This window comes from Aedes albopictus, chromosome 3 (assembly GCF_035046485.1).
Source record: "Aedes albopictus strain Foshan chromosome 3, AalbF5, whole genome shotgun sequence".
Taxonomy (NCBI): domain Eukaryota; kingdom Metazoa; phylum Arthropoda; class Insecta; order Diptera; family Culicidae; genus Aedes; species Aedes albopictus.
In genome coordinates this window covers 39,467,171-39,481,688 of record NC_085138.1, presented here as the reverse complement: position 1 = coordinate 39,481,688, position 14,518 = coordinate 39,467,171, and the positions used below count along the sequence as shown (strand labels likewise).

The following is a 14,518-nucleotide window of genomic DNA, read 5'->3' as shown; positions in this document are numbered from 1 at the left end:
ACGTAACACAGCGGTAGACCCCCTCTCTCCAATCTTAACATTACGTTATATACGAACGAATCCAATGGTATTATGCCAAGGCCTGAGCGGGAAGTTTTAAAATGGATCATTGAAGCCGACTTTTCCGCTACTCACCGCATCAAAACAAAAGCGCCACCGTATATGGACGGTAACACAGTGACAGCAGTCGAGTTACGTCAAACACACAAGGCTACGGTGGCGCTATCTGTTCATTTCATAGCGGTCGTTTTAGTTATTTTAGTGATCCATTGAATATTATCACTTTTGAGTGCCATGCGTTTTTGTATAAAATTCAATGATTAGGGCAAGGATTAGGGACTCTTAAAAATTATTCAACGATTTTTAATTGAGAACTGTTTAGTTATCAGACCAAATTTTTATGAGTGAAAGTTTTTGAAGACAAGAACTGTTTCTATGGTAGGCGGGGTTTTCTCATAAAAATGCAGCAAAAATTTCTGCGTAACTCGAGAACTAGATTTTTAAATATTATGCTTTTGTCAAATCTGGCGTTCGATTTGAATATATTCGGTCGTGAATATATAGGTCGAACCTACATAGGAATCATAACCAACTTAAGACATATTCAAATCAAATGCCGGAAATGTTCAAATTTTCCATACACTTTGATACATTTTAAAATCTTTCAGTGTAATTTCTTACCACGTATCACGCAGAGCTCATGTATTCGTCAACTGCCATCAGTGCTCAACAAATCTATATATATAAAAATGAATTTCTGTCTGTCTGTCTGTCTGTCTGTCTGTCTGGCTGTCTGACCGTTATGCATTCAGAAACTACTGAACCGATCGGTGTGAAATTTTGTATGTGGGTGCTTTAGGGGCCGGGGAAGGTTCTTAGCTTGGTGTGAAACCTCTCCGGTCTCGGGAAAGGGGAGTTCCCATACAGATGACTTTGCGGGAGACGTCCCTATGGAGCTGCCACAAACACGTTAAAAGTGATCTAGAGTGCCGTGCTTAGAAATCATTCCTCATCATTTGACAACAAACAGTGAAGAGAATTGTCAGACAAAAGAGGCACAAAACAAGCAACAAAGAAGGTGTGACGATTACTCTTTATCCCTACTGGTAACAGATAATGACATGATCTCGAAATTTTTTGTTGCAGACAAAACGGAAGCTGAATTTGTTGCGTACTTTTCAACTAGTGAATAATCAATTATTGCTAACCCAAAGTCGAAACTGTTTGATGATAGAGCTTCACCAGAGCTGCAGTGTTTACCGACTCGAAGTTACCGTTCGAAAATCGCAATGCAAGGCTTAAAAATCTTTAAACTCGTGGTGTACGATGTTAATCCCATTATTTTCAAGTTGGGACAAATTTATGTCGCATGGGTTTGTTTGTCGCAACAAATACAGGTTGCGACATTGTCATTATTGTTGCGCGATGGTTGAATTTTGATTCACTGACAACAAACCCTCTTCCGACTGCGAGTCTCTGAAAGTTTCAATAATGTGTGCAAGAAGGGGTATTAATGCTATGAAGAGCTTACATTTGCAGAGGTTTTAGATGATGTGTGAAGAATTCAGACTTATATCTCAGGTTGAATCGTGAATCGTTCGACTCCACAGAAGACGGGCAGTTGATCCAAGAGCGTGGGGAAGTGAATTGAGCCTGGTTCTCGGCCTTAAAGTTTGCCATAGTACCCCCCTTAACCACAGCTGACGGAAACAATGCAGGTAAACGAACCTTGATGAGAGTTTAAACGTGTCTCAAATTGCTCTCAACATTGCAATTGAGTATCAATTTGTGATGGTTAAATATCCAATTATTTTCGATTGTTTCATTGAAAATTTATTGCCGTTAGTACAAATCACAAAAAATAGACCAATAGCAGAATACAAAGATGTTTTTTTTTACGTATACATAAGTGACCCGATTTTGTCAGCCCCTTTCCGGAACACATTTTTTGCTCCCCTCAAAAATCTAAACAAATATTCACACTTTTTATCCCTCTATGTTCTGCCTTTCAGCAGTAGTTTGATGATGATCTTAAATGAATTGGTCAAAGTTTGACCGTTAGATAATGAGAGCAAAAAGTTTGTCGCAACATGGGGCTGACAAAATCGGGTCCGTACTGTATTTCCATACTTCTAGGCAAAGGTCATAAGTAAGTGGAAGGCATCGTGTATAACGTACTTCAACCGTTGTTCAACTCCGAATGTCGTAAAACTTGGAGGGTTTGTGTTAGTCCTTTTTTCGCCATTAGAGAGATAACTTTTAAGATAGAGTGGCCAAAAAATCAAAACTGTTCAAAACCAGAAATAGAAACTTTTGAACCAATTGATCGATTTTTAATTTCTTTATTTGCGTTTAAAAGAATTGATATTGTAGTTTTCAGGAAATACCAAAAAATTTTCCATGAGATGATAAAAGTTGAAACTACCACAAATCTAAAAGGCCAACACCTTCTCATTTTAAATGGGCAATACAAGGTTTGCCGGGTCAGCTAGTCTCATATATATAATAGCCCTGTTTGTCTGTCCGGTGCTAGGTCCGGTGACTAGCCAACTAGACGCAGCACGCGGGGGAATTCTCACAAAAAATAAAATATTTGACACTTCAATTCTTTTTTCGTATCAGATGCAGAAAACAAAACCAGTGACAACCAGACACATCATTTGATGAAAAAATCCACAGACAACAGATGATGGAAATTTTGATTTTTTAAATTATTTGACACTTTAATTCTTTTTTACTACCAGATGCGGAAAGCAAAACCAGTGACAACCAGACACAGCATTTGATGAAAAAAATCACAGACAACAGACGTTGAAAATTTTGATTTTTTTAAAATATTTTACACTTTAATGCTTTTTTACTGTCAGATGCAGAAAACAAAACCAGTGACAACCTTAGACAACGAGACACAGCATTTGATGAAAAAATCCACAGACAACAGACGATGGAAAATTTGATTTTTTATTTAATTATTTGACACTTTAATTCTTTTTTACTATCAGATGCAGAAAACAAAACCAGTGACAACCTTAAAAAACCAGACACAGCATTTGATGAAAAAAAAATCACAGACAACAGACGTTTAAAATTTTGATTTTTTGTAATATATGACATTTTAATGTTTTTTTTACTGTCAGATGCAGAAAACAAAACCAGGGACAACCATAGACAACCAAACACAGCATTTGATTTAAAAAATCACAGACAACAGACGTTGAAAATTTTGATTTTTTAAAATATTTGACACTTCAATTCTTTTTTACTGTCAGACGCAGAAAACAAAACCAGTGACAACCATAGACCACCAGACACAGCATTTTATGAATCAAATCACAGACAATAGACGTTGAAAATTTTGATTTTTTTTTAAATATTTGACACTATAATTTTGTTTTACTATCAGATGCAGAAAACAAAACCAGTGACAACCATAGACAACCAGACACAGCATTTGATGAAAAAATCCACAGACAACACACGATGGAAATTTTGGTATTTTTTTAATATTTGACACTTTAATTCTTTTTTACTATCAGATGCGGAAAACAAAACCAGTGACAACCTTAGACAACCAGACACAGCATTTGATTAAAAAAACACAGACAACAGACGTTGTAAATTTTGATTTTTTGTAATATATGACATTTTATGTTTTTTTTTACTGTCAGATGCAGAAAACAAAACCAGGGACAACCATAGACAACCAGAAACACCATTTGATGAAAAAATTCACAGACAACAGACGATGAAAATTTTGATTTTTTTTAAATATATGACACTTTAATGTTTTTTTTTACTGGCAGATGCAGAAAACAAAACCAGGGACAACCATAGACAACCAAATACAGCATTTTATGAAACAAATCACAGACAACAGACGTTGAAAATTTTGATTTTTCTAAATATTTGACACTTCAATTCTTTTTTACTGTCAGACGCAGAAAACAAAACCAGTGACAACCATAGACCACCAGACACAGCATTTGATGAATCAAATCACAGACAATAGACGTTGAAAACTTTGATTTTTTTTTAAATATTTGACACTATAATTCTGTTTTACTATCAGATGCAGAAAACAAAACCATAGACAACCAGACACAGCATTTGATGGAAAAATCCACAGACAACACACGATGGAAATTTTAATTTTTTTAAAATTTTTGACACTTTAATTCTTTTATACTATCAGATGCGGAAAACAAAACCAGTGACAACCTTAAACAACCAGACACAGCATTTGATGAAAAAAAGTCACAGACAACAGACGTTGAAAATTTTGATTTTTTGTAATATATGACATTTTAATGCTTTTTTTACTGTCAGATGCAGAAAACAAAACCAGGGACAACCATAGACAACCAGACACACCATTTGATGAAAAAAAAAATCACAGACAACAGACGATGAAAATTTGGTTTTTTTTGAATATTTGACACTTTAATGCTTTTTTTACTGGCAGATGCAGAAAACAAAACCAGGGACTACCATAGACAACTAGACACAGAATTTTATGAAACAAATCACAGACAATAGACGTTAGAAATTTTGATTTTTTTTTAAATATTTGACACTTTAATTCTTTTTTACTATCAGGTGCAGAAAGCAAAACCAGTGGCAACCATAGACAACCAAACACATCATTTGATGAAAAAATCCACAGACAACAGACGATGGAAATTTTGATTTTTTTAAAATTAATTCACACTTTAATTCTTTTTTACTATGTATCAGATGCGGAAAACAAAACCAGTGACAACCTTAGACAACCAGACACAGCATTTGATGAAAAAAAAAATCGCAGACAACAGACGTTGAAAAATTTGATTTTTTTAAATATATGACACTTCAATTCTTTTTTACTGTCAGACGCAGAAAACAACCATAGACAACCAGACACAACATTTTATGAAACAAATCACAGACAATAGACGCTGGAAATTTTGTTTTTTTAAATATTTGTCACTTTAATTCTTATTTACTATCAGATGCAGAAAACAAAATAAATGACAACCATAGACAACTAGACACAGCATTTTATGAAACAAATCACAGACAATAGACGTTAGAAATTGATTTTTTTTAAATATTTGACACTTTAATTCTTTTTTACTATCAGGTGCAGAAAGCAAAACCAGTGGCAACCATAGACAACCAAACACATCATTTGAGGGGCCCAGAATCAAAGGGGTGTAAGTGACCATTTTGTCGATTTTGAGCTAAGCATATCAAAAAATTCTTCAGATTTCAAGCTTTCAGGAACTTTTTTAAGTTTGTTTTTACGATGATTGGAAAAAATACAATAAATCGTAGAAAATTGAGTCGATTTTGAAACTCCATACATTTTGCATGGAATAAAAAAAAATGGTGAAAAACTTTAAACCTCATTTACTCAAAAGTGGGTTTTTGTCACTTACACCCCTTTGCTTCTAACCCCCTCATTTGATGAAAAAATCCACAGACAACAGACGATGGAAATTTTGATTTTTTTTTTCAAATTATTTCACACTTAAATTCTTTTTTACTATCAGATGCGGAAAACAAAACCAGTGACAACCTTAGACAACCAGACACAGCATTTGATGAAAAAAAAAAACGCACACAGACAACAGACGCTGAAAATTTTATTTTTTTTAAATGCGGAAAAGAATCTGTCACTCTTAGACAACCGAATGCAGCAGTTGCTGGAAATAACACAGAGAGCCCTGTTTGTCTGTCCGGTGACTTCACCGAAGTATTTTCTTCAGATATAAATATAAGCTGCATTGAATTCACCGAATAAAAAACTATTCAAAACGTAGAAAAATGTAATGCTTTTCTCATTTAAAATCTACAAGCGTGAATAACACATGAACCGTTTATATTGAAAAAATAAACTTGCCACGGGCGCTACTGCGTCCACAAATAAACTAGTAATTAATAATATATTTATAATAATAAGAAATTATTCCTTTGTGTCCAACTCAAGGTTCAACTATCATACCACCCACATCAGAAATTAGAAACTCATGGTAAACAAAGTAATCACCTGATTGCCATTTGTCTCATGAATCTTTTTATAAAAGTTGAATGCATATCATGTGATAATAGCAGGACTTGTTCTTCACATATTTTCGCTAGCAAATCAATCATACCATATCAATACCAACCTTTGCTCTAATAACTCAAATAGTTATTGTGATGTTATCATATGATTTCGTATGATAACTTCACAATAACATTTTTAGGTATTAGAGCAAAGGTTGGTATTGATATGGTATTTGTTAGGTATTCCCTTCTGCTCGGGTAAGCAGGAAAATATTTTCAGAACATATCTGAATCGGTTGTGATTCAAAACCGGTTCCGGGTGTCCCGCCGGAAATGGCCAAATATAAAAGGGAACCAAACCCATGCAAGCGACACATCAAATCGCGGATTTTAAGGCATCTTGATTTAACAAAAAAAAGTTTCCGGCCATATTGGGGACAACCGGTAGTGTTCCGCAACCGATTACGGTTGCCCCATCGGAAGTGGTCAAATTTAAAGGAGAACCAAACCCATAAATTCGACACATTTAATGACTTTTTAGGTAAGCTGATGAACGGTTAACAAAAAAATCATAGGCCATACTTTGGAAAACCAATAGTGTGCCGAAACCGGTTCCAGGTGCCCCGACGGAAGTGGTCAAATGTAGAAAAAAAAAACCAAACGCATACACGCAGCACACTAAATAATGGCTTCTTCGATAACGCGAAGAACGGTCAGCAAGAAAATAGTCTCAGGTCAGTAGTGTTCCGGAACCAGATTCGAGTGCCTCGCCGGAACTGGCGTAATGCACGAATGAACCAAACCCATACATGCATTACATCAATTTGCGACTTTTTAGGAGAACTGATTAATAATTTGCATGAAACTAGTCTAAGACCACATCAGAGACAATCGGTAAGAGGTAAAATGTGAACCGAAAGTTGTAAATGTGAAATTGAATCAAATCCATGCGTGTCGTACCATAAAACCACGCTGATTCGACTATGATTGCTGTCAAATTACCTGTGTAAACTTTCAATTCGATAAACTAACTCTATTTTAGTTTTGTTTAGATTGTATGATTTGTTTTTGAACACAAATTTTACAGATATTGTGGTGGTACGAATTGATAGCTTGTACATTTTACGATTGTTGGCTTCCGAGGTTCACTGCGGTTGATCACCAAACGGATCACGTGCCGGAATGCACCAAATTAGAACTTTCGGAAGTAGCAGCTGCACGAGGAGCCGCTGCGGGTAACATCACAATATCGTATCATTCGTATTTACAGTGTATTACACTGAGACATTTGATCATTTTTTTTTAATTCAACAAATTTCGAATGAGCGGGGTACAAGTTAAAAAGTGATGAATACGCGGGGTTTGACAGTACATCAAATAGCAGCTTTTTTTGATAACTTCTTCTTCTTCTTCTTTATAGCTCGACGTTCGCATTGGAACTTGGCCTGCCTCTCAGTTCTTTAGAGCACTTCCACAGTTAATAATTATAATTGAAGGGGTTTCTTTGCCCGCCATTGCATGAATTTGTATATTGTGAGGCTAGTTCAATGATACACTATGCTCAGGAAGTCGAGAAAATGTTCCCGATCGGAACGGGAATCAAACTCACCGTTTCCGGATTGGCGATTCTTAGCCTTAACCACTAGGCCAACTGGTGACCCTTTTTTGATAACACGATGATCGATTCGTAAGAACATAGCCTCAGACCATATTTTAGACAACCGGTAGTGTCCCGAAACTAGTTCTGGGTGTCCCACTGGAAGTGGTCAAATGTAAAAGTGATTTGTACCCATGCATAAGATAAATCAAATCGTGGTTTTTTAGGTAACCTGATGTACGTTAGCAATGATATTGCCTCAGACTATATTTGGGAGACCCGGTGGTGCTCCAGAACCTGTTCCGGAAAGTAACCAAATGTACCTTGCGACACATCACATCACGGCTTTTTTAATAACCTGAGGAACGGTTAACTAGAAAATAGGCCCATACCACATTAGAGACTACTGGTAGGGTTGCACAACCAGCGTTTGATGCTTCGCCGGAACTACGAAAGTAAATAAAATCAATGCAAGCGATAAATATGTGTAAGTGAAAAAAATCTTGACACATTAAACCCACATATATACAAACAGACGTCTCACTATACTCACTACGTTCTTGTTTTTAACGGTCAATAAAATATAACCTAGAATGTGCAAAAAAAACTTTATCGAAGACCGCAAAGTGATATGTGAATGTGTAAAAAGTTATATCTTAGCTTGTTAGTATCGTCTCGATATTGATCAGCTCCCAATGTTAGTGAAGGTACTCAAGCAGTCAACTGAGAAATCTGATATTATTCAGCTCTGATTTTACGCTGAACACAACGTCGGAGTATGTGCCATCAATAAGTTTTAAGTTGCTTGCTTTTCTTAAAAAATATCAGGATTCAGGAACACTTTGACTTACTTCAATGGAAAGATCGTGAGAACATATACGACTGTAGAATAAATGAACAGGTTACAGACAATAAAAAAGAGAATAAATAAATAAAAGCGTTGATGAAAAACTCGTATTGAGAAAGAATACTTCTCTGAATTCCTTTCCCTTATTGGTTGATTTGTACATCCTTTGATTGGCCAAGAATACCTAAACGTGTGGTATATAAGGTGAGCATTACGGTACATCGAGTCCACTCTCGATTCGGACGCGGAACAGCGAGCATCTCCTGCAGCAGCAAGAGTTGGAACGAAGCCCTGCCTCGCACTCCTATTTAAAGGCGTGCATCAGTCCATCGAGCCGACTCTCGATTCGGACGCGGAACAGCGAGCATCTCCTGCAGCAGCAAGAGTTGGAACGAAGCCCTGCCTCGCACTCCTATTTAAAGGCGTGCATCAGTCCATCGAGCCCACTCTCGATTCGGACGCGGAACAGCGAGCATCTCCTGCAGCAGCAAGAGTTGGAACGAAGCCCTGCCTCGCACTCCTATTTAAAGGCGTGCATCAGTCCCTCGAGCCCCACTCTCGATTCGGACGCGGAACAGCGAGCATCTCCTGCAGCAGCAAAAGAGTTGGACCGAAGCCCTGCCTCGCATTCCAGGCGTGCGGCGTAGAAGAACTCGCCGGTGCGGATAGCCCTCTTTTTCAAGCAGCGCTTTCCTACCACTGTCGAGGCTTCAAGATGATGCCAGTTCACGACAATGGCGCAGTCGGTGGGGACGCTAACCCTCCAGAGAAAAGGTGAGTTAATTTAATGTGTATATTGTGTTGTGAACAGTGCAAAAAGAAGAGAATAGATAAGGGAAATATATTGTAAAAGATGGATGAAAATGAGTGACTCTTATAGGAAAGGAAGAGTTTGTGATACGAAAGTTCAATGAAATGATTCTCTCATAGAAAAGGGAGAGAACAATAAATGATTGAAAACAGTTTTGAGAGACTCTTATAGAAAAGGAAGAGTTTGATAAGTGGAAATGCCGGAAATACGAAAGATCTCTCATAGAAAAGGGTGAGATCGAAGGCTTGGAAAAAAAAAAAACAACAAGTTAACTTGGAACTTAAAACTTAACTCTCTAGATGTGTGGTTGGATCGACTTTGGTTGGTGAAGAAAATGTGCGTTTAAGACTATAAAGAGCGTTTTTGTTTACTTCACAGGGCTGTAAAGGAGAAGCCGACAAAGAAATCGAAGGATGAGCTGTCGAAATCGAAGGATGAGCTGTCGAAATCGAAATCAGAACGAGAAAAAGGTCGGAAAGGGAAGGAGGAATCGTCTTCGAAGAAAATGATGAACGAGCTGTTGAAAGTGAAAGCGGAACTGGAACGAACCCGTAAAGAGAAAGAAGAATTGAGTCGAAGTTTGGCCGCCACGGGTCAGGACAGGAATTTCGCCGGAGCAAGGTCGAGTACAATGCGTGACGATCTGGTTAATGGAAACGAATCATTGCTCATGACGATGAACAACATGTCGCGCAGCAGTTTGAGTATTCCGGAATGCGTGCCAGCATCCGGTGATACAGAGCTGAACAAGAGAGTGTACGACCACTGGAAAAATGTCTTCAACGCTTCAATGAATCTCATCCAAGCAACTGAGGAGACCACCAAATTTGATTTGTTCAGAATCAAAGCAGGACCGTCACTACTGGAGTTGCTTGAGGGTACATCTACCCAGCCAGGAATGCCGGACGCAAACTTGCTTCCGTATTCGAATGCAATTGCTAGGCTTGACGGTTACTTTGGCTCGCGAGCGTACATTCTGTCACAGCGCAGCAAACTTGCGAATATGGTGCAGAAAAGTGGTGAAGTTAACATTGAATATGTGAAGAGAGTGTCGGCAGCATCAAAGCTTTGCAACTACAGAGCGGACGAAGAATTTGAAGCTATTTCTCGTACTCTTACCAGAGGATCGACGGCAAGACTCCGGTATAATCGAGAAAGTAACACCGGATATGGACAGAAGATTTTGCTCATCACTCTTAGTAATCCCGAAAGGAAAGTCAGATATTCGTCTCGTTGTGGATCTACGCGGCCCGAATAAATGCATCCATAGAACACCGTTTAAAATGCCGACGTTCGAATCAATATTGATGGAGCTGCATGGGGCTCGGTATTTTTCCACGATTGACCTAACCAATGCATTCTTCCACATCGTCCTCGATGAACAGTCCAGACATCTTACGAACTTCTTTGCGGGGGATGCGCTTTACCGTTGTTGCCGATTACCGTTTGGCCTAACAAACGCACCAGACATTTTCCAGGAGGTAATGCAGACTACAATCTTAGCTGGGTGTGAAGGAACGGTGAATTATCAAGATGATGTCTTGGTGTTTGGCAGGACAAAAGAAGAACACGATCGAAACCTGCAGGAAGTTATGCAAAGATTTGAATATCACAACGTTAAAATCAATCACGGAAAATGCGCCTTTGGAAAAGAAGAAGTCAAGTTCTTGGGATTCATGTTGTCAAGTAGGGGCTGGCAAGTAGAAGATGAGAAAATAGGAGCTATAAAGAACTTTCGAAAACCCGAGTCCCAAGCAGAAGTGAAGAGCTTCTTAGGTTTGATAACCTTCATTGACCGCTTCATTCCTCTACGAGCAGATAAAACACGGCATTTGCGTGAATTGGCAAATGCAGACATTTTTTATTGGAACCAGGACTTGGAAGATGAATTCAAATTCTTAAAGAGCAGCGCATGGAATTGTATCAACACCCTGGGATACTTTTGTCGGGACGATGAAACGGAGTTGTTTGTCGACGCCTCACCCTATGGGCTAGGTGCCGTTCTAATCCAGTATGATAAGGATTCCAAACCCCGTATAATTGCATGCGCTTCTAAAGCGCTAACAGTAGCTGAAAGGAAGTATCCGCAAACGCAAAAAGAGGCGCTGGCCATGGTATGGGGCGTTGAACGCTTTTCTATGTACCTGTTAAGCATTGAATTCACCATCCGGACGGACGCGGAATCCAACGAATTCATTTTCGGAGGGCTACACAGAATAGGAAAAAGGGCTGTATCACGTGCTGAAGCGTGGGCGTTACGTTTACAGCCATACAACTTTAAGGTTGCCAGAGTTCCTGGAGAAATGAATCTAGCTGACACGTTATCCCGATTGTTGGAGGAGTCACAATCGTCAGAACCGTTCGATGAAGATACGGAAAAACATCTCCTGTACCTTTTGGATGCCGGAACATTGGAATTCACTTGGAGTGACATTGAGAGAGAAGCTGAAAAAGATGGTGAATTGATACAGGTATGTGAAGCGATCAAAACTGGACATTGGGATAAAAGCCTGCGGAAATACGAGTCGGAAGCCAAGAATCTGAGAGTTCTGGGAGCCCTAGTGTTCCTAAGAGATAGGGTAATTCTACCGTACACTTTACACGAAAGAGCCCTCGAGTCAGCCCATCAAGGACACATGGGCGCGGCTTCTATGAAAAAAATTCTAAGGAATTACTTCTGGTGGCCGGGCATGGCTAAACAGGCTGAAGCGTTCGTCAAGAGATGTGAGACTTGTTTGCGACTATCCAGAAAAAATCCACCCGTTCCTCTGACAAGTCGCGAGTTACCCGATGGACCATGGGAAATTCTCCAGATCGATTTTTTCTCATTTAAAAACTGTGGGTCTGGAGAATTTCTGGTTGTTGTTGACACTTATTCAAGGTACTTGCATGTTGTGGAAGTCAAAAGCACCGATGCCAACAGCACGAATCAAGCGTTAAGCAGAATATTTGAGGTGTGGGGTTACCCGTTGGCAATCTGCAGCGACAATGGCCCACCATTCCAGAGCGAAAACTTCGTCAAAACTTGGGAAGACAGAGGCGTCAAGATCAAAAAGTCCATCCCATTGAGTGCCCAATCGAATGGGGCGGTAGAACGCCAAAACAAAGGACTCAAGGATGCCCTTACTGCGGCAAAGGTCGACAACGTCAATTGGAAGATAGCGTTAGAAAAATACTTGCATATGCATAACAAAGTCAGACCATTGTCGCGATTGGGTGTTACACCTTTTGAATTATTGGTGGGTTGGCGTTTCAGAGGAACGTTCCCGTTCTTATGGGAATCTCTTCCGGCAGACAGCATCGATAGAACCGACATACGTGAGAAGGATGCGGTATCTAAACTTGACAGTAAAATATATGCCGATAAGGTTAGAGGAGCAAGGACATCGGATATCGTAGTCGGGGATAAGGTACTACTGGCACGAAATGTAAACCAAAAAGGAGAACCAACTTTTGCGGAACATCGTTACACAGTTTTGGCTAGAGAAGGTGCGAAGGTTATCGTACAAAGTGACCGGGGAGTTCAGTATTCAAGAAACGTTCAAGACGTAAAGAAGATTCCAGTAGAGCTTGAAGAGAAAGATTACAATGAGACAGAAGTAAACGTGGATTTGCCTGTAATTCAACTTCCTGAAGTGAGACCAGATAATGTTAATACGCAGTCAGAAATTCTTGATCGACCAAAACGGTCCACAAAAAAACCCTCTAGATTCAGTGACATGGTTTTGTATTCCATTTTTGATTGAACAGTAGAGAAGAAGGGTATTGTAGAATAAATGAACAGGTTACAGACAATAAAAAAGAGAATAAATAAATAAAAGCGTTGATGAAAAACTCGTATTGAGAAAGAATACTTCTCTGAATTCCTTTCCCTTATTGGTTGATTTGTACATCCTTTGATTGGCCAAGAATACCTAAACGTGTGGTATATAAGGTGAGCATTACGGTACATCGAGTCCACTCTCGATTCGGACGCGGAACAGCGAGCATCTCCTGCAGCAGCAAGAGTTGGAACGAAGCCCTGCCTCGCACTCCTATTTAAAGGCGTGCATCAGTCCATCGAGCCCACTCTCGATTCGGACGCGGAACAGCGAGCATCTCCTGCAGCAGCAAGAGTTGGAACGAAGCCCTGCCTCGCACTCCTATTTAAAGGCGTGCATCAGTCCCTCGAGCCCCACTCTCGATTCGGACGCGGAACAGCGAGCATCTCCTGCAGCAGCAAAAGAGTTGGACCGAAGCCCTGCCTCGCATTCCAGGCGTGCGGCGTAGAAGAACTCGCCGGTGCGGATAGCCCTCTTTTTCAAGCAGCGCTTTCCTACCACTGTCGAGGCTTCAAGATGATGCCAGTTCACGACAACGACGAGAAAGGCACTATCACCTCTAAGTGGATTAATTTGGTTTTTTCTTTTTGTCAATTGTTTTTTTTTTGTAGTATGGTCCATGTATTTAGTTAGGTTCTTGTCAATTTGTCAGTTATTCGAAGTAGATCTCCAATATTGTAATAGGCTTTGGTGAATAAATCTAAATTGAAGTAGGCATTGACTTAGACTACGGACATAGAATGACATTACGCAATAAACCATTGAAAAGATAAGTTCTCAGTCTACTTATTTATTGCAACTTCAGAAGTGGGATACCCTGAAGGATGTTTCTTCGAAGCCAAAAGTCGTCAGAGGAGTTGGAGCAAAATTCACATGGATCAGCGATTTCCGATCTAGGGGTTAGAAATCTCGCCAATCATGGAGGAGCTTCAAGAATTTCGCCTGCGGTATGCGGTTCAAGGAACGAGAAGGCGGCCAATAATCCTGAATTCCAAGGTCAAGTGAAAGCCATTCTAGGGGATGGACATGTCGCTCAAGGATCAGCTTCAGGAATTTCAGGCGCAGCGGATAAAGTTATAGAAGAAAAACGACAACCAGGAGATCCAATGGCTACGTTCATGGAAATGCAGATGTCTTCAACGAATGGGCCAATCAATGACGCGAATCTTTTAGAAACCAGTCACATCAATCAACCATCAAACGCTCCAGCTTTTTCGAATCAACAACAAAATTCAAACGAAGCCACATTGCCCCGAAGGAACTCTCCAAACGAAATTCGTCAAGATGAACTTTCATCGATTCTTCCAACGTTTTGCGGCGATTATCAAGAAGACGTAAACCACTTTTTAAGAACTTTATTCAATGCTAAACAAGCACTGCAAGTTAACGACCAAACAATGAAGATAGTTTTGATC

General features: G+C 39.4%; 1 protein-coding gene across 1 annotated transcript; it reads left to right on the top strand.

The window, feature by feature from the left end:
* Positions 1–8,501: 8,501 nt before the first annotated feature.
* LOC134290179 (uncharacterized) lies at positions 8,502–13,551 on the top strand. The gene is made up of 4 exons (XM_062857241.1): positions 8,502–9,245; positions 9,661–10,425; positions 12,164–12,445; positions 13,266–13,551. Exons 1-4 carry the CDS (start codon positions 9,187–9,189, stop codon positions 13,549–13,551), a joined length of 1,392 nt encoding a protein of 463 aa, XP_062713225.1. The 5' UTR covers positions 8,502–9,186.
* The last annotated feature ends 967 nt before the right edge of the window (positions 13,552–14,518 follow it).